General features: G+C 50.0%; 1 protein-coding gene across 1 annotated transcript in view; it reads right to left on the bottom strand.

Annotated features, from left to right (window-relative positions):
- The window catches only part of LOC104498620 (muscleblind-like protein 1), a gene marked incomplete at its 3' end in the record, with an annotated part of 43140 nt that extends 22225 nt beyond the window's left edge, over nucleotides 1-20915 (bottom strand). Inside the window, exon 1 of the mRNA XM_010142022.1 lies at nucleotides 20545-20915. Within this exon, the coding sequence (XP_010140324.1) occupies nucleotides 20545-20718 (174 nt within the window). The remainder of the gene's footprint in view (nucleotides 1-20544) is intronic.
- Nucleotides 20916-21227: the final 312 nt, after the last annotated feature.

Genomic DNA, 21227 nt, shown 5'->3' on the forward strand with positions numbered 1-21227 from the left:
CCTGAGGGCAAATTCAAACGGGAACAGCCCAAGAGGGATGGCACGATGAGTGTTATCATACACTCGTACATAGCTGATGAGTTTTAGAGTGGTTTGGAAACCCTCCCTGGCTGACCACAGGGCTGATCCACCATCCTGTCCCAGCCCCACTGCTGCCTCCAGCACTGCCCATGTGCTCTTCACCTCCTTTTGACTCGAGCAGTGTCTTCCTATTAGATATCAAATGTAACTTTTAAGGCAGATACATGCTCATGTAAAATACCCCAGAAGTAGCCATTTCCACTTGTTTTTCAGCACGCTGGCATTGTAAGTCTCTGGTGACACGGAGAGGTGGTTGGCATGGTGATCTAAATCGGATAATCAGTGTCCTCTCCCAAGTGCAAACACATAGGAGAATCTCCATTATAGGTGCTATATTTAAAACTTAATTGCTATAATTTAAAAATAAAATCTTCCCTTTGTGATTTCAAGAGAGAAACTGCCCTCACCTGCTGCTTGCACCTGCAGAAGAAGCGAGCTGAGGCCAAACGCCGTGAGCTGGAGCTCCCAGCAGGCAGGACTCGGTGCTGCGCAGCCCCAGCCATGCCTCTGCAGCAGGAGCCATGCCACCCTGATGCTCAGTTTAGAAAGCTCTTACCTCAATTGCATCGACAGGCACAGTGCAGTGCACTGCTACAGCATCTTCCCCACAAACCTGGAACATACAGACCAGGCAAAGCAAACACGCAGAGAGATCGGGCAAGGCACTGTCGCTGGGTGCAGAGCCCTGTACCAAGCCTGGTGGGGGCTCACGAGGTATCCCCAGCCCCAGCACCTCTAAGGGCTGCATATAGCTCCCACCAACACCAGTGAATCTCCAGCCTAGCATCCCCTGGGACCAGCACCCCCCCAGCCCACAGCTGGATGTTGCCAGAGACCAAAGGGCCCCTTTCAAGATGTGTGCAGGGGGGCTTGGGGTGAGCTCCAGATGAAGGACCAGGAGGAGAGTGGGGGAAAGTCCCTCCTCTCCACAATAAATCCTTCCCTTTAGATAGAGGAATTGCACCTTCCCCTCCTTCAGCTCCAATGAGGCTTTATGGCGATGCTATGCCGCTGGACTGCAACTACACTGTCCAACACATGAGCAATGTTAACAGATTCCAGCTGCCAACTGCTACACACCTTTCTAAATGGGAGTGATTCGATCATCAAGTCACAATATACCCACTGCAAAACCAAAAATACCCTTTAAAAAGGGCATCAAATATTTCTAGAAACTTTCACTGTAGTTATACACGTGATTCATTTCCCACTTCAAGCTCTGCATATCGATTCCAGCCATTGCTCCACCAGCGTCCCACAGCACTGCAGCTGCACTTAAGGTGCCTGCACCTTCACTGCTCCTGCCAAGTGCTCCAATTTCTTTAATAACAGTAATTGGAAGGCAGCCCTTTACCTAATGGGGGAAGCAGCAGACGCTGGTGAATCCTCAGCAGTAGGCAGTATCCGGAGCTGCCCGCATCACACCTCACCACCACTGCCAAAACGCATCTCTGCTTCTCAAGGCACAAAACCGGCAGAGCACTGCAGAGCTGTGGGACTGACTTCAAAACAGAGAGAAAACCATGAGCTGGTCATGGGCTGCCATGACTCTCCAACGAGACACAGCCTGGAGGCGTTTTGGGAAAGGAAAGCCTGAAGGCTCAGGGACAGCCATGAAGACCCTGCAAAGGGGAACCGTTCCCAGACAGTCGGTCAGTGACAAACTGGACACTCCCACCCCTCTCCTGTATTAGTGTCACCAGTTTTGTCTGGGTGTCTGAAATCCTCATTGCTAAACCTCTTCTGTAACATCCTACAACATCAGGCTCACTCTGAGGCTCGTTCTGTACCGACTCCAGGAGGAGACACACAGCGTTACCCCAACCAGTGCATGTTACCTTGGCCAGTGCATTTTTGCAGCGGTGGTGTTTAACCTCTCCTGAAATCTACTGGTGCCAGGTCCCTCCTAGGGCTGGTTTGGAGCAAGTGAATACTGTATGACGCAAGTAGTGGAGCCTGGGAGGCATCTCATCTGCCTCATTCTAACGAATAACTGAGCTGTGCGGGATGAAGTCCAGGTGAGCCGAGGACAGCAACTGCAATGCTCCGCCTGCCAGCGCTGGGCAGTCACCGCTCGCCTTTATAGTTAAGGTCATTGCTGAATAACAAAAAAATTAACGTCATATCAATAAATTGTTCTCCGCTTTCCAGCAGTACACCAATGGCCCTCCCTCAACAAGCTGAAGGTCAATTGCTGTCGTTATTTTGTGTCTGGATTTTTACTGAAGGGAGGTTGATTTAAAAGCACTGGTGAAAATGCAGCCCCACAGCACCGATGTGGAAATCACCGCTGGAAGCATAACCTGAAAACAGCCGCACATTGACACGTCTGGGGCTTTTTAATGGCGTGGTTTACCTAACAATTACAGATTTCTCTATTTGCTTGAATACCAAAGCCCACAGAAATGATTTTGAATGCATCCGCGGAGCTCTGCTCCATTTGAATGTGAAAAGCAGGAAGTGAATCTTGACTGCGCAAACACCAATCAGGAGATCCGACGAATCCTCACACAGCGGATGAAGAGTGGGTTAGCTCACAGTAAAGAGCGGGTTAGCTTTTGCCTGGAGAAGCGAACATCTGCCTTCTCAGCATTAAAAACCCTTTTCCCAAAGTTTGCAAAGGATAACGATTCCAGATTACCAGCCTGAGGAATGATCTGGAACCTCTTTCAGTAATGCCACACCGAAATCCCCGCTGAGCAACATGCTCTGCTTCTCCACGCAGTTCTTTTAAGAGCTGGCAGCATTTTTAGTCAAACCACAGAAAATAAACCCAGCACATTTCACGTGCTGGGAAAACCCACTGACTGCAGGGCACGGTCAACTGCAGCAAGTCGTGGAGGTAATGCCAATGCCAGGCATGAGACAGTCCAGCAAATCAGCAGAGGACAATGAAACGGCACAAGGGAGACTGACCTTACAGGGCTGTTTAAAAAGAGACATAAAAGAGAGAAGGAAAAGTTCATAACACATAGAAAAGGAAGGAAAAATGCTTGGAGATTCCAGCAACGGGAGACATCAGGCCAGCGAACATCCCTCTTCCAGCCAGCATCACTGCTGTGACCAAAAGGACCAAACCGCAAAGGTCCCTGAGTAAAGCAGAAACTGCCTTCCCTGTCCAACAAGGACTTCAGAAACTAATAAAAGCTGAAAAATTTCTGTTCTGGAAAAAAAAAAATCAGGAGATTTTTAACAATGTTTAAGAAAAAAATCCCTGTTTTGCACGACAGGGAACTCAGTGAAGCCAACAGCTTCAGCTTTTACCAGACAGTGATTTCCAGCAAAACGCACCTTTAAAAACAACCACCAGCCCCTTTGCACTCAGCTTGGTCCTCCTAAAAGACAGGAATGAGTTTTGTGAGCAGCGGCTCCCAACCAGGGCAATGCACATGTGCTGGCCAAGGCCCGGGATGGGCACAGGCTCTGGCACCCCAACAGCCCCCACGGCACACAGTCCTGCCACCCCATCTCTGACAGACACTGGGCATCACTGCCAGTACCAAGCGATGCCCTGAGGTGCAGCCACTGGTGTGACCCCAGTTCTAGCGGCCACAGCAGCCTGGAGCCCCCAGAAACATACCTGCAGTGGCAGGTACACACAACAACAAAACAGGTATTTACCATTACTGCGTCCCCAGGATGGGTGCAAGAAGAATCCAGAGCGAACAGTTGGTCTGCACATCCCACCAAGCGAAGAAGCCGCAGCATCTCATTATTATTGATTGCCCTGATGGTGCAGGAGCTGGCAGGAGCTGCCGTAAGCAGAAGCAGGCTAAACCAAGCAGTAATTAATGTGCAATCATGCAACAGGCCGCAGCATCTCATTATTATTGATTGCCCTGATGGTGCAGGAGCTGGCAGGAGCTGCCGTAAGCAGAAGCAGGCTAAACAAAGCAGTAATTAATGTGCAATCATGCACCAGCACGGGACGAGGCCAGCTGTCCACGGGTCAGCGTGAAACACAGCTCCTCACCATGTCTCTTGACATTGCCTGGGCCGTTATTAGGCAAGCACAAAGTTTGCTGCAGCAATGTTATTACACTTAAGTTATCAACGGTAACAGCATTTTGCAAGACTCCATCAGTAGTTGAACAGGAATTAATGAACCCAGCAGCACACAGAACTCAAGCCTAAAAGCATCCACAGATCAGCTGCAGTCCCCACAGCCTGCTGTGCTGCCCCCCCATGCCTCACTGGCCCCGTCCCGCCTTCCAAAATCCAGGGGAAATGCCGCCAGTTGTTTCTGAGTGCTCAGATGCCCGAGCAAGTCCTCGGAGGCAGAGCAAGGCGAGGCCCTGAGTCAGTGGCCACCCTTAATACACAAAAATAACTTCTTTATTCCTCCTGATGTGTTATTTTTACACAGGCAGCTCTGAGTACCTGTGGAAGTTTGCTGCCGCTGGTCCCAGCAAAGGCACATGGTAGGGGCCAGGCGCGCAAGCCCCACAGGGCACTGGGTTGGGGCTGTCCTACCTCGGTGCAGTGGGCTGGGAGAGGCCCTCATACCAGGGGGGCCTATGAGAAACACCTCCAGGTGCTGCCCACCCTGGGCACCTGGGACAGCCACCCTCCACCTCCTCCCAGCACCAGCCAGTGCCTCCACGTTGCCCACGCAGTTCCACAGGGAAAGCCTTTGCGTGAGCTGCTGCTGCCTCAGAAGAGAGGTCTGATTTCTGATCATCTGGGAGAAAGCCTCTCTAAATCCAAATGTGCCCTCAGAAACAATTCCTTCACACATACCAGCAGCATTTATCAGCTCTGGAGAGCTGAGGACCAGCAAACGATCCCCACCCTGGCTGCACCCACACTGCTGCTTGAAGGGAGAACCAAAGGGCAACCTTCTCTTCTGCAGACCAACGCCGGTTCACAGCACGTTCCTGGAGCAACTGGTGCAAGGTCGTCTGGGGTTCACTTCTCCTTAGAAACACGGGCTTTGGTGGACACAGGCCCAAGGAGCAAATGCAAACATCTGTAAGGGCTGCTCATAACAAAGCTGGTGTTAGGTACGTGGGGACACAATGGAGTTGGAGTGGGACAGCAGCAGAGGAAGCTGCTGGCAAGTAAATGTTGCTCAACACGACACCAGTATTGGGGAAAAACTGACAGAGTGGAATAACAGGAAGCTTAGTCACTTCTGGACTAAAAAAGCAAAGTGTATGAGAGATGGGCAGGAGGGGAGCTGAGCAGCAGGCCTGGGAGGGCCGGGAGAGCGGAGCTCAGCTTGCAGGACGGGCAGGGGCACTGAACTGGCAGGAGGAGGAGGAGAGCTGTTCTCCCCGGGTGTCCCCTCTACAGCAAACCCCTGGCGAATCCATCAGGACCCGCTGCACAGGCTTCTCTCAGCTAAGGACCTGTTCTAATGACTGGATGTAAACTGGGATCCAGCTAAACCGCATTCCCACCTTCTCAGGAGAGCACACCTGCTCAGCTCAGGAGCAGGTAAGGGGACTCCCGGAGAGCCCAGTGCCACCACCACTCACACCTACCATTCAAACATCACCAGCTGCAGGAGAGCAAAGCCCGGTCGATGCAGCACAGGACACCCGCTGACCCTCACAGGCAGGGATCCTGCTCCCATCAGGAACAAGCGCAGAACCGGCTCTGGAGGTGACCGGCGGCTGTGTAGAGTGTGCCAGCCACAGCGGAGGAAAGGGCCTAGGCAGGCTGACCAGCGGGCAGCCCTGGAGACCATTTCGCTGTGCACAGAGTTAGTGTGTTTCTGGTAGTTCTCCAGCAATACAGTACTCAGGGTACTTCGCAGAAGCTTCAGAACTGGGGAGAAAAGTTGAGAAGGAGATAAAATTTCCCTGATGGGTATTTTTCTCCACCATTTTTCTCCAGGAAGTGCTCACTACCCTTCACACGTGGTCTGCTCTGCTTGCTGGGGAAGGAGTAATGGCACTGGATATCAGTAAAGGGACAAGGTTAGAAAACCGTGAATCCAAAATGTTACTACATCATCTGGAGAGGTGGGCACAGCATAGGAGAAAGGCGAATTCAAAATAATTAGAGGCTAAGTAAAGAAAGCAACCAAAGCAAGCCAAAATGAAGACGAGCTGGATTAATAAAGTTTTTCACTGCTTATGCAAATCAGGGAAGGAAAGCTTGCATTGAACACATGGTACAGCAGCAGAGAAATAAAAAAACCGAGTGTTTGGTTTAAAAACTACTACAATGAAGATCTGTCTAAAAGTAATTCAGACTTCAGGGGCAGAAAAAAGAGAACCAGCTGATATCGGGAGGAAAAGGGAGAGTGAAAAGTCTTTAACAAAGAACAAGTTTAAGTAAGCAAGGGCAGCAAAGGAAAAGTGTCGTGGGCAAATAAAGGCTGACATATCGGGTTTGTTCTACCCAGCAAGTGTGTGCTAAGGCACAATAAAAGCTTCTAACTAAATAAACAACCTCCCGGTCCCTGCAGGCCAACCGCAGCGGTGGCAGAGTCAGCTGGGTGTAGGCCGGTAGGTGCGAGCTGCGGAGCAGCACCGGAGAGCTCCCGCTCAGCACCGCTGCACAGCTAGGGACATGCTCGTCACATTTATGTAAAACCCCCCAAACCCAAACACGACCCTGATGTGGTACAACAGCTACGTGGAAAACGAAGATGAGGGGAGGCGACCCCCATGTCAGCCGGTTTGAGGGAAGCCTGGCTGCCTCCCGAGAAATGCGCACGGCACGTGGAAGACACGGCAGCATCGTGGGCCAGCGCGGGGCGAGCCCAGCCCCACAACGGGAGCACTGCCGCGGTGTGGTTCCACCATCGACATGCCAGGACAGGACCCAATAACCAGTAACACCGGGACACAGAAACGCTACTGAAAACTGAAAGTTTCAGCAGGTACTGATGAAGGATTTCCTGCTTTGAGCTCTGCTCTGCACCCTCTGAGGCAGCAGGGGACGGCAGGACGCTGCTGACCCGACAGCAACGCTGGGCTCGACAGGCTCGGTGCCGGTCACAGATTAATTTTTCATACATGGGAATGATTTCCTGCACTAAGTGCTTTCCGGGCAGCAGAACGCTGATATTGTAGATCAATATTTTACAAAGACAGAGCTGCATGACGGCTGTGTGCACTAATTAAACCTTATCTAACAAGCAGCATTGCTGTAATCACACGCTCTGGATCCCTTTTAGCTCTTACACCACAGGTTTGGCCTTGATCACTTTCCACATAAAACAAAATGACAATAAAACTAGAGAACAAAAGATCCACTGTAAGTGGCAGTGTGCAAATAAAGATAGTATCTCCGCTGCCCCTACCACCACAGTGCAAACATAATTAAAGCTGTCAGAAAACATTCCTCGCTCTCCGGAGCTCTCTATCCTCTCTGCTAAAGCCCCAGTGTGGGCTTTGCTTTTAAAAAACCTCCTCTCTGCTAGAGCAAACACTCCTGAGGCTGCAGGAGGAATACTCAGTATCAAAGCCTTGAAGAGCCGAACTGTGTCAAAGTCACACATAGCGGGGAAAAGGGCAATGATAGCTCAGAAAAGCTCCTGATGCATGTGATGGTGCCATTAGAGGAGCAGAAAGTACATATTAACAGCAGAAGCTTTTTCAGCATCTGTAAGGTCTCACAGAGCATCTGGGCTCTGAAGGAATAAAGAGGTGAAGCTTCACCTGCCCCTGCCATTTCGCTTGAGTTGCGGAATCCAGGAGGTCGATGGACATGAGTTAGTGGGAAACACAGATGGCAGGATTCACTTCTCAAGATAAATAATGACGAAATACGCTAGAAGGCTGCTTTGGGGTCAGAATTCTCTTTAATTGCTTATTTTAACATGGGCACTGAATTCTGAAATGTCCTGCCACAAAAAACACCCATGCAGGCAGAAGCAGCAGCCTTCCTCTGGATGAAGGTCAGTTCCACCTTCCGCGTCCTTTCGGTGCCTGGGCTGTCCCGGGGGCTGGCTGAGGGGTCCATCCCCAGCAGGAGGGTGCGAGAACCCAAATGTGATGGTGAAAAGAGGGCGGCAAGCATTTGTTTTACAGAAGCAATCTCGCTGTAGGAAGTGGATTTGTACTAATGGCACTTTAAGCTCGTTATAAGACACTTCAGCAGTTCCTCTGCCTTCCCCGTATACACCGAGAGAAAGAAAACACAACCTCTGCAGATATTATCTGTCCTGTGAGCTCAAAACCACGCCTGGGACCTGCAGGCTTGAACGCTCTCACTTGAAGCGTGCAGCCGCATCGGCAGTGGGAAATTAAAAACTTTCCATGTGTGGGAGCCAACCGAGCTGACGAAACACAAAGTAGCATTGAGAAGGAAGAGCAGTGCATCATGATCTCATCTGAGAAGCACTTTTCCCCCTCAATTCAGCATGTGTGAGGCAGAATCAAATCGCTGCGATGAGAGCATTGGCCTCAGGGCTGGGCTGGAGAGCTGTGCTTCAGGTGTTTGCTCCTCAAGAACCTACATTCTCCTTTAATATATTTCACACAGATCTATGCAGGAGGAAACAACTCATTTCTGAGTATTAAAAGAAATCAAAAACACCGTTAAAATCCCCTCTTTTCCCTCATCTTCTATTTTTTTTTAAAGCGAGTCCTGATGGGCCCCTAATGTAGTAAAACAAAATAAAAGAGCAATAGCTTGCATCCCACTCACAACGGCACCTCCAAGGGCGATGGCAAAGGACAAGGCACGGCTTCACTGGCACACTCCTCTCCCCTCTTCCCCTGCATGGATGAAGCCACGTGACGTCAGGCTTCTTAGCAGTGCTGCAAAATTAATTTTCCCACCCCAAGAATGAGGGCTGGAGCCCGTCTGTTCCTGTCACAGAGACAGGAGGAGGATGGGGAAGAGGAGGGAAAAGGAGAAATGGGACCAGAAGCCAAGCCAAGGAAGGCGGAAGAAGGCTGGAGGGAGAACTGGCGCTGTTGCCCACGGCTGTTCCCACCACTGTTCCAGGCAGTGCCACACCACCCTCCTCTTCCTCGGGCTTCACAGTAATGACATCAAGATCAGACAGCACGGAGAACCCCAACTGCTGACGTTTCACACAGTCCTGGGCCCATCAACAGGCCCTGACCCTGGGCTAGGCACGACCCTAAAGAGGCCCCCGACCTCCACAGAGCGCTCAGTATGGAGAGCATCTGCCTGGGGACACTGGTCCCAGCCTCCAGCAGGTAAAGCACCTCCCGGCCATCAGCGCTCTGGAAGCCACACAGCAGTGCCCCTGCCGTGGGAAACCCCTGCCCTTCTGGGCCTTTCAACCCAGAGGAGCAGCAAGAGCCGAACCCAGCGATTTGTTGGGTGACCAGAACAGAACGTATCACTCCGTCACACTCAAAGAGAACAGTGGAAAACAATGGAGCATCTATGGATGGTGCTGGACAAGTGACCTTTTGCTGTTCTCCAGACAACAGTAAAACCCAGCAATGCTTTCCAGATTTTAAACGGTAAACGTGGGTGTATTTTTAGCAACTGCTATTTTCAACTTGCTTAATCACAAAGCAGTTTCTTAATTCACGAAAGGCCTTTCCAGCTGCTGAAGGCTCCTTTTTACATACAAAACTAAAGTCCACGCACAAAACACAGCAGCCTGAAAAAAAACTGGCGACAGGAGCCACCTGTCACCAGTTGCTGCAACTGGTGGAATAATCCACAGCAAGGCCAAGGATCCAGGAAACATGGGATGAGGCTGCTGGATGCCACCCCAGTGATACATGACCACTTTATCTCCGTGGTAGAGGCAGGGTCACAGGGTACATCATGATGGTAACAGCTCTGCTGTCCCAAACCACCATCTCCCACTCTGAGGGAAACCCCCATCCACGTCCCCAGTGAGAGTGCCCGTGGCCACCCACGCCACGTCGAGCCAAAAGGCCAGCAACAGGCCAGTGACAGCTGGGAGGCCAAGGTGTGCGCACCCCTGGTTCAGCTCACCTGAGCTAACCCTGGGCAGCAACACCCTGCCGCTCACCCAGCCAGCTCACACCGCTGGCACCTCCGGGTGACAGCGAGGTGTCACCGTCGCGCCTTCCCAAAGACTGATGGCAGCACTCTCCACTCTCAAGCAATGTCTGTGGGGGATGAAATCAGGAAAACAATGCTTCTCAAAGTCTTAAAAACAAACCATACCACTGCACTGACAGCTGCAGCAGTGACACCTGTCCAACTGTACAAACCAAGGACACCAACCACAACCAACCGTAACTCCTTCAGAACACACACAGAGAGAGAAAAGGGACTTTTCAGCGCCAGAGTCCTTCTGGAATCAGCAGTAGAGAAAGTGTAAGATCAAGACAGTCATTTTGACAGTGTAATTTACACCATGAAGTTTAATTTTTAAAAACTGTCATGTGAAATAAAATAGATTATTTATTGAAAACATTTTAAAAACTAAGTAAATAGTTCATCCGTTGCATCTCCTGTACTTTCCTAAGTCTTTAAGCTTTACCACTGAAAACCAAAAAAGACAGCAGTGTCCAATCCTACTCAGGTCACTTGGTGCTTCCCTCATGTCTTTGGAGGGAACAAAACCCCATCCTCATCCCAAAGCCCTGCCCCTGTCAAACACAGTAAGAACAGCTCCCCCGCCTCTCACCCACATGTTCTGAGGGAGCTCTTCGGGTTTCCTGCACACTAGTCAGCGGACGCCAAAAAGAACCTAAGTACAAAGGAGCTCTGAAAAACAGCCTCACTTGAAAACCGGTGCGTGACACAGGGGCTCTGCGCAACCTCACCCAGTCCCTGCTCCCTGCAGGGGCTTGGACCAGATGACCTTTAAAGGCCCCTTCCAACCCAAACCATCCTGATTCTCCAAGGCCAGAGAAAGGCACGTGCTGTGACCAGTACATTGCACCACTGCTGGAATACCTCTTGCTATCTATGTTATGCAGACACACCACCCAGCTATCACCAGTATCACATGTCTTGCTGACACGTGCGCACACACGCTCCTGCTCCCGAGCAACGCGAGCCTGTCTGCTGGCAGCTCATGACTGAACAACAACGCCGCTCTGTGACCAGCAGCCAGATGCCTTCAGCAGTGCCCACCGCCCTGGCAAATGACCCGCCCTGCCACCCCCACTCCTCTCCATTGGGGCAGGAACATGGGACAGTCTATGTTCAGTCTATGTTAATGATGATCAACCGCTTCGTGACATGTCTGTTCCAGATCACCCTGGTAGGAGATACCAAAGTTAATAACAAAGTTTCTTTCTATTTCCCCCTTCTTTTTCTTTCCTAAGTATAAAATCGAGCACAGTTCCAACAGGAGATATAAAAAAAGCCTCCAGAAATTCTGGTACTGGGGACCTGACCTGGTACCACTGGCACCTCTCCTTAGGAAGAGCTAAGAAGAAAGAAGAGCTAAGAGCTTAGGAAGAGCTTTATGTTTGCTTTCACATGAAGAAGCCTATCATACCTGCAGTGGATAATTAAAAAAGAAACCCACCAAAGAAAAAAACACCCCAGCACTTCAAGGAGGTCTTAAAAACAAATGAGAAATGATTCCCAAGGCAGTTTTGTCTGCATTTTTTCAATCAATATTTGAATTAATTTTCTGCACAATTTTGGACTTTTAAAAGTGAAAGGAGCAACGCCACATACGAGCTGCGCTTTGGAACACTCACCTCTACTCAAAGGAACCAGACACATAAAAACCCTTGCCTCCTCTGCAGTTCCCTTCACTGACTCCTTTCAGTGGTCCCGGCCGCAGGGTAAGGCAGTCGTGGGCTCTGACCAGCACCCGTCCGGCCTCTTTCCAGCCACAGCAGCTACGAGCACCTCAAAGGGCAACCCCTGGCTCCTCCTTGCACAGGGGGCTGCAGGTCGGCTCCCCAGGGATCTCACCGCAGACTGCAAGGCAGCAGTGATCACTGCCAGCCAGCTGAAGCAGGCAGGGCTCTAAACCAGACTCTGTGCACAGTTTAAGTTTATTTCAGCTTCCAGGCTTTTGGAAAGGAACGGTTCAGGAGAGCTTTAAACCCACAAGCTAACGAAGGGAATGCAGTTGCCCCAAAGCCGGTATTTCTGCCTTCTCTCAGTGGCATTCTTACCCTTGCCCCTTCCGTTACTGCAGTGACACTGCAAACAAAAGCCAGTCGCCTCTCACCGTGCAGGCAACTGATGTTTGGGTTGTATCAGCTTCCTGATATCTAGCACAGATTTGAGCTCATCAGTGGACATTAGGTTTATTCAACAATCGCAGGCAGAAAGATGAATTTCTCACCAACTTTATCACGTTTTTCCATGCCCTAAGGTTTATTCCTCTGGCAGAGTTCAAGAAGCCTGCTTGCAGCTCGGTCTCCCCCCAGCACAGATTCCTCACACTCACAGGTGAGAGCGCAGAAACGACACCTTGTTCACTGCTCTGTTCACACATTACTGGAAATAATACCAGGAATGTGTTCTGAATGCAAAGTAACTTGTTACAAGTGCGTCACTGGGGGGAAATAAACGTGCCCATACTTCTAAATACTTTTTCCAGCAGTATTTTGTACTATTGACAGCCCTATACTGATACTGGCTTTCCTGTACCATTCGGAAGGGGCAGATAGTTTTACCTTCAGCGCAATGACAAGACGAGCTGACTTTACAGTACGGAGACTCTTAACTCACACTCTCAAGAGTCTGTAATAATTGCCAGAACAGTTTTAACGGATAGTTCTGGTTACTGTGTGCTGACCCTTTTGCTGCAGGTCTATCTCCCCAGGTCGCAGCTCCACACACACTCACGGCCACACAGACCATGTTTGGCCAAGTGAGAAATTCCCCTGATAGGCAAACCACAAGACCCCACCAACAACTGGAAATATTTAAACCACAAATTGTTTTTTTTTTCCTATTCCACTATCAAACAGAACCTAGCATTTGAAGTGGCTTTGCTTTACTTTGAAAGAAAGCAGCCATATCCACCCTTAAGTATCCACCCAGCCAGCACCCGTACGCCTGGCGCAAGGGAAGCACCTCACTCTGCTCCGCAGAACGAGGAGCAGCTTCAGGGATCCACAAATAATGATGGAAAAAACAGAAGGAACCAACATGAGGACACGTGCCTTCCCGTGCACTGGCATGGTGGCGTTGACAGTGTGCATGTATGTGAAGGACAATTTCCATACTTTGCCATGGCTCTTTTTCAAATACCAGTCTTCATCTCACAACTATTTACGTTTACACTGAAGCCTGGAAACCATCCCATTCAAATCTAGCAACATCACGCCAAAGAGCCGTAGACAGCTTTGTTTCCTCAGAAACCTGCCCCTTGCTGGAGAGTCCCCTCCACTGTTTTTGCTCCCTGCGCTGTTCCACCAAGTTAGGAATGGTCCAGGGGAATCTGGAGCCGAAGAGAGTCCTTCCAGGAATGTGATGGGACTTGACGAGCTCTCGAGACACCAGCTCAATCCAAGCCCACTACCCCAGCCAGCCCCTTTAGACCCTGCTGGCTGAAGCACTGCCGCTCTTCAGCGGCCTCTGAGCAGACTTATCAAGCATCAGTGTTTTCCCATTGGAGCAGCACTGGTGCTCCCAGCATCCTTTCTCGGAAAAGCGAGAGAACTTTTCAGGACCTCCCAGGCTGTGAGCTGGCAGTCGATGTGCACTGGGGTGCAAAAGGCTGCTGAGTTTAGCACTTTGTTGACCAGGAAGTTTACGCAGTGACTGGGATATATATATAAAAAAAAAGCAATCTGAGGAAACGGATCCTGTTTATCACACCAGTGTATCTGCTACACCCAGGAATGCCTCTGCTGACTCTGAAGTAAGCAACCAGTTCTCAGCAGAGCTTCTGCTGGGTCACCAAAGCAGCGGGCCCTCGAGGTCTGCTACGTCACAGCCACTAACGCAGCAGGAGCTCACGAAGGTGCCCCGTCCTAGAGCTTACCATTGCTGGAAGCACTCCAGCACTGCTACGCCCTGCAGATGAAGTAGCTGGATTTATTCCTCTTTAAAAATCCGCTTCATCAGATGTTAGTATCTTCCTCTATTTGATCAAAATGTTGGAGTTGCTTCCAACTTCCTCACTGGCTGTCCTCTAGCAGTTAAGTAATTAGATGTTCCCTAATGAGGGGGAAAAGCCTTAAGTATTTCAACAAACTCAGGCATGAACCCCCAAAAGGTTTCCTTATTTGTATAATCCTGTGTGCCAAGTACACAACAATTCAGTGGATACTTCACTCTTATTTCAACAGCAGCAATCCTTCTGGCAAAGGGAAAAGGCAGAGCTCTGGGTCAGAATAAAAGCAGCTCTTTGTTATTTTCCACAGGGACTATCTCGTCTGATGCACAGCCCCAGGCCAAGGGTGTCAAATCCTGGATCCCCCGGCCACCACGTGGGGCAGACACAGCCAGGGGAGCAGGGACCACTGCCCTGGTGCTGCTTGTGGGCAGATTCACCTGTATGCGTACAGTCCCTCAAGGCTATGGCTGCTGGCAAGCACGGCAATTAGCACAGCACGACAGAAGCTCAGTGAGGTGGTTCCAGATCATTTAAAGGCTAGAAAGATCACCCTCTGATTGCCCCCGAGCAATCACAGCTTGTAACACGAGCCCAGTCGGAGGAAACACAGAGTGAGGCAAACTGTGGACAAAATCAAGCAATTAATGTCACTGACGTTGCGCTGTATCTGGGGTCTCAGTTCTCCAAATGGCAGAGCTGGCTGGGCGCTGCGGGCAGCGCAGCCGCTGTGATGGTGCTCCAGACTGCCTTCTCCTTTCATTCCCTTTGACTGCAACATGAGGCAGGACAAGGACACAGAATACACAAGAATCCTCTTCACTGCTCTTCACTGAAGTCTCCTCTACACGGCTCCTACACGGGAGCTGTTCCCGACTCCCAGGCGGGACGCAGGGCGGTATTTCCTAAACGGGCTCCCATTGGGTTTGCAAGGCTTCACGGTCCCCACGAAGAAATGGTAATGCTTCTCCAAAGTCAAGAACCAGATGTGATCATTTAGTCTTGAATGTAATTTGTTGCTTCCAACAGATTTCAGAGCGAACCCTGGCAACAAGTCTGTATTCAGAAAAACAGAGCAACACAGGCTTGGGGTCATCCTGGGAAGGCAGGAGGCCTCGCAGGCTGCTCCTCACCACTCGACAACGACTCAGGACAAACGACTGAACAGTCTTGATGTGAGGTTTTCTTGCTTTATGCCTCTTTAAATTTTCCCTGCAAATTAGTTGGGAACGTTACTGACTGTGACTGTGCCCAGCAGAGCTCCTGACAGAAACCCACACTGCTTTCTATTACGTACAGCCTCTAAAAAGCGACAGTGCAAACCCTGCAATGCTACGCACTTTTTTTTTTTAACTTCTTCCTGCAGACGTAGAGCTCAAACTGTAATATGGACTCTCAGCACCGCAGCGAGCTGAAACTCTTTTGTCTGAGTATTTGATAAGATTTCAAAACACACGTGGTTTCGATTGTTTGGTTTCTTAATGGACTATTCGCTGCTCAGCCTAACAATTGCACCATTTTCACCAGAGTACTGCCACTTTCCCTTCGTTTCCTCTGCTGGAGCTCAGCCTCCTGGCAGACATACAAGCTGAAGGCGAGAAAAATGGCAAATAAGATGTTAGGAATTCGAGCACTGTTTATATTTTCATTTTTGTCCCAGGGTTACTGCTTTACAAGTTCCTTGGAATCAGACATGCGACCGCCACCTCCCAGCCCCCGAGCCGAGCCTCTGTGCCCTAAATGCTGTTACTGCCTCGTACCCGAGTGATGCCACATCCCGCAAAGCTAAAATCACAGTCACCTGCCACCGTGCTCTGTAACTACGCTTCTGGATTTTTCTTCTGCCTTAATAAAGCAGAGACAGAGCCGATGATCAGCCACTCTCACATTACCAGTGAAATGCACTTACCATGATTTTCTTTTCTTTGTATGAAAATAAATAAGGTCCCTCTTCTTCACCCTTGGGTAAGTATAACATGGAGGGGAATGACAAGTCAAAAAATGATTATTTTTTGAAGCAGTGACGAATTAGAGAGATTTGAACAATTAATAATTACACCTCTGAGGTAGCAGAAATAATTTTTTAAGTTTCTCGGTAAAAAGTGTCACTTTTACAGAGTTCGGGAGGGTTTTTTTTTTTTAAAAATAAGTGCTTCTATAACAGATGTTAAAACACTAATGTACTATAGACTGGTGGATCTTAGACACAAAGCACCAGAGCTTCAAACTCAGACATTGCCAGTGAAAAGATGTGAACTTCTAGTCTCCAGCTTTTCTTAGAACTCCAAAGAAGAGAGAAATGTGAAACTTCAAGACTCTTCAGCTGAAGAAGAAGAGTAGGAAAGAGCTTTTAAACTTCATTGGGATGTTGAACGTGAGCATAAAGCAGCCGCCTTAAGCAGGAGCAAAAACCTGTGTGAAGGTTGCAGTGCCCAAGGTGACCATTAGCTCTGGAGGGATAAGCTGTGATTCAGCCCCAGCCCGCACTGTAACGGAGCCCACTGCCCTCACGCCAAGTTCAGAACAGTCAGAACCGGCACGTTTGGGCCTGCAGAAAGCCCGCAGATTGCACCAGCTGCCAGCTGCGCTGCCCACAGCCAGGCAGCGCTCACAGAAGACACTCCGAGCCCTCATCGCCCTTTCCCCATGTTCTTCCGTGTTTTTATTCTTTCAGAAACCCAGGGCCAGGAAGCAGCACGTGGCAGCCAAAGGCCGAGCTGCAGGCGGGCCAGCGGGGTGTCCTTGGTGCCTCCCGCAAGATTTGTGTCTGACACCCCTCTCGCCATTGTTCAGACATCTTGATCTCAGCTTGCAGGAAGTGTCAGATGACTCATCTATTGGAACATCTGACGAAAAGAACGTAATTTCAGAAATGAGTTTTACTTAGGCACATTTTTCCAGGAAAAAAAATGAAAAGTGCTTTAAAAATATGCTAAAAATCTAATTTCTGCTGCAAACCAGTTTCCCGGTTTAGGAACTCACGAGCCATTTCTGCTGTAGATGATTTAACAGGCTTTTAGGCATCCAAATTTAGAAAAAAAATCCTATGGCACTGAAGCACTGCGGAGCCAGAGCTGGAGCTGGCTCAGCCACTCAAGCACACAATTTAAATGTATACTACACAATCGCTCCTGGTGTGAAATTATCTTCCTCATATCTAAGGGCTGGATTATTCCACACGCGTGTTTCCTGATTAACATGCTACCCTAAGGACAGCCTCACGGATTTCCTCAGGACTCATTACGAAGTGGGGCATTCAACAGCAGGATAACATCTTGCTTGGATCGGCACAGCCCTGACCTCCTCCTGGCACTGCCTCGCTGGGTCACACAGACACATCTTCCTTTTTCTCCTAATTAACATGTAACAACTGCTGCTCGTTACCAACTCAGAATTAAGGAAGATCCCGTTAGCTGCACACACGGGACACATTTCCCAACAAACGACTCGTGTCCGGGGCTCCACACTGCAGTGCCACAGCTCTTTGAGCCACTCCTGCCAACACCGGTACCTGCAGGTGACAACACAACACAGAGGATCGTTCCCCGGGAGCAGATGCCCCTCACTTTTTTGCTTTCATTGCATGAGAATAGAAAAAAAAAAGAGAAAGATCATTTTACCCGAGCTGAGAGTTCCACTTCTGAGATGGGGCTGCACCTCTTGTGGGCACGTCTGCTTGGCTGGCTGCATGATCCGAGCACTCTGTCCCTGCACAATGCTGCAGAGAGGACACCTGGGACAGAGGCCAAGGCCTGGTCGAGCCGCAGGGTTCTGCCATGTCACGGGGTGCCCTCGGGAAGGGTTTGCTTTGCCCGTCTCTGTTCTAAATATGGCAGAGCACACTGGCCATCTCTGCGCCCCAGCAGCGCTCCTGCCGCACGGACACACAGACACACACCCTGGTGCCATCCCATACGGTGCATTTGCCTAAGACACGCCAATGCTAATTCTTGGGAGCACTTGTGGTTTGTAAAGAAAAGTGCAGTGACTAGTCTCTTATAAGGCTCATTTATCTAACAGCTCTAAGAATAACGTCTTATGTCCAAGAGACAGCACGTGAAGAGGTGGTTAGGCAATTCCGCATAGCTGTTTAGTTAATACTAATACTACATGCACTTACAAGGGATGCAGTATTTGAGTATCAAGGTCAATCTTTAGGGGCACTCCTATTCTAGTAATTACAGTGCAGACGGAATTATTGAAATTAAATTAAAAATTATTTCTCAGTGTCCTAACAAAAATTTTATTTTTCCCTCTTTGGTAAACCATTAACTGACCTTACAGGGTCCAGACAAACATGGTACAACTTTTCCCTGAATTGTTTGTGCCAAACATCTGAAGTTCGTGATCCTGCAGAAAACCTCACAGTAACTAGCGCTTCTTTAGCTGAGCACACACAAAAACTGACAAAGATCAGAAACAAACCCAAAACTAAACAACTGCTGCTCTGCTGTGAGGGCTGCTGAGGGAACTCACCAAAGGGACAGATCCCATTGCCTCTGAAAGACGTTCTCATGCATCCTACTGAACCGAAGAAGAGCCGATTCCTTCCCCGCTCGCAGCTGGGCCACTGTGCTGACTGCAACGGGCAGCAGAGACTCTTCCACAGAGCATTCTGCAGCAACACAGCTACTGCCCACAGAGCCTGCAGCTCCTTAGACAGGTGATCACTACCTCCTCCAGCAGAGCTACAGCCACAGCCATGCCGCAGGGCTGGGCAAGCCTGGCCAGCTCCCAGTTTGCCTCTCACTCAGACACGAGTCCACGCTGCTGCTCCAGCTCCAAGATTTTCGGGCACTTCCGATGACCACGGACACGTCAGAGATCTCAGTGGAGGATGCTGACGTACAGCGAACTCAGGTGATGCCCCCACAGTGAAGGACATTCACATCCCATTAACTCTGGTGTCTTGTTTCAGCCTTTTCGGTTGAGAAGCTGGAGGCCAGCGGGGTAAGGCCACTGCAACCCAACAGCAGCGCAGTGGGAGGTTGAACTGGGGGATACTGCAGGTACCACTTCACCAGTCAATACACCCCCACTCTCACCCCCTCTCCCCGGACGCAGGCTGAGGTCTCCGAAGCCAGCCCTGGCCAGGCTGTGCAGCCCATGTCGATGACACACCATGAGGGTGGCCCCAGCACAGTGTCCTTGCAGCGGTGCTGGCCCACACCATGCTACGCCACAGAGAGGAAGAGCCAGGTGGGTTTGCTGCTGCCCGGGGCGATGGCTGCTGCTCCGCTGAGGGCGATGCCTCGGGGCCGGAACCCCATCGGCGCTGGTAACCCCCAACACTGCTCCTAATGCCAGCACTTTTTTAATGCATAGAAACATTTCCACTTTTTAAAATGTGTTTTTCTTCCCTACCCCCCATGCGTTGTAATGATTCTAATTTTAAAACTCATTTGAACACCACAGAAACAAAACCATTCCCACTGAGCATGGCTGGGGGTGGTGGGGCTGGGGATTTTGGACCAAAGAGCATTTTAAAGGTTCACCTGCTGCCTTGATCTGAGACAGGACACATTTTAAAAGTCAGGAACATCACAGGATTTCTATAAACCTGCTATAACCCCACTGCCTGCCCAGCTCCCACCAGGGCCTGGCTGCACCAGCGACCGTTACAACTAGGGCTCCCTCCCGCACTTGGGCTCTGCTCTGCTTCCTGGGACTTGGTCCCAAGAAGAGAAAATTGTACTGCAGAAGCCCTGGCAGGAATATTTCTGTCTCCCAACTTGTGATTTTTTTTTTTTTATGATTCCATTGAATGAATTCTGTACTGTTTGTGGGATGATTTTAAATGTCGAGATTATTTAATTCATAAAAAATGAAGAGAAGGGGCTGGGATTCACATGTTTAACACCTATTACTGAAACTGCAGCTACGGTAAACCAGCAGCCATACATTTACGGTGCCTAACTGGGATATGCCTCCTGAAAACCACCGTGAGGCTGTACCCTCTCTGCTATGGCCCTGCTGGCACGTCCAGAGGCACCCGGCCTCATGCAAAGCGTCGTCCTTCCCTGGAGCGAGTGCCTTTGTGGGAAGGACAGGATCACCACAGCAGTCCCCAACACCGAAATACTAGCAGGGTGCTCACTGACACCCAAATATCCCAGGGAGGAAAACACCCTTCTAAGATTCTCCAGCAGCTGCCCAGAGATGACCTGCTGGTGGTTACAAGATGGAAACAAATCCTCATATTGCTTACGTGGTTTGTGCTATTAAAAACAAAGAATCCTCACAGTGACTCTGCTGTTTCTACGTGAAGTGCCCTTTATTCCAGCTACAGGCAGAGAATAATTTGGAGGCAAAGAACCAGTCGCTGTAGCCACACTGGAGGATTTGAGCCCTGCCAGGCGTATTTTCCCTTCACTCCCCCTATCCTTCCCCTTCCCCTGAGGAAAAGAGCAAAACAAATCAACAGGCATCAATAAAATAACAGCAGTAAAACATCCCACTGCTGGCAGCCAGCAACTGCTCCCTTTCCGGCTGCCAGCTTCTCTGGCTACAGCTGCTTGTTTCATTAACCGTATATCCTCGAAAATAACGTAATATTTACTCACTTTCAATGAATCAAAGCAGGCGATTACGCGTCCGTTTTCAACTTGGCAGCTTTTCGATGGGTGTGCAAATTTACATTCCGTGTCTGGTCGTGAGCAAGTCCCCCTTTGGAACTCCCTACACACCTCCAGCGTTAGCCATTTTGTGTCCCGAATCGGCGTGACACTAACAGCCATCTTTAGATTTTACAGGTAGTTAAAATTTCCAATAAAACGGACAAACGAGTAGCTGAACTGATAAAACTGGAAATGATGAAAGTGCCACCTCCAGAATACGTTTTTTTCCCCCGCTCCCTATTTTAAAAGTACATATAAAACGGGGTGGCCGCGATCTCAAGGCAAAGACGTGCCACCAGGAGTTCGCAGCGTGACACTCCTAATCGAGACGGGTTTCGTACTCAGAGAAGCGCCAGGATTGCCAGCAAGGTGAACGTTAACAAGTGTGGCCGGCCACTAGCCTCGTGCGCTCAGTAGCCCATCCTGAGTGCCCGCCGGAGCCCACAACGCAAGCATGGAAATGTGGCGGACCCTGTGCCACGGGCTCCAGGCGCCGCTGTCAGCGAGGTGTCTGGACAGGTGATCTCCACCAGCAGGGCTCTGTGGTGCAATCGGTATCGATTAGTTTGGCATAGACAGATGCAGCAGTTTAGAGCAACGATCAAGACTGGGGGGTCGGTTTGGGGGCT

Source organism: Buceros rhinoceros, unplaced genomic scaffold, assembly GCF_000710305.1.
Source record: "Buceros rhinoceros silvestris isolate BGI_N320 unplaced genomic scaffold, ASM71030v1 scaffold19538, whole genome shotgun sequence".
Taxonomy (NCBI): domain Eukaryota; kingdom Metazoa; phylum Chordata; class Aves; order Bucerotiformes; family Bucerotidae; genus Buceros; species Buceros rhinoceros.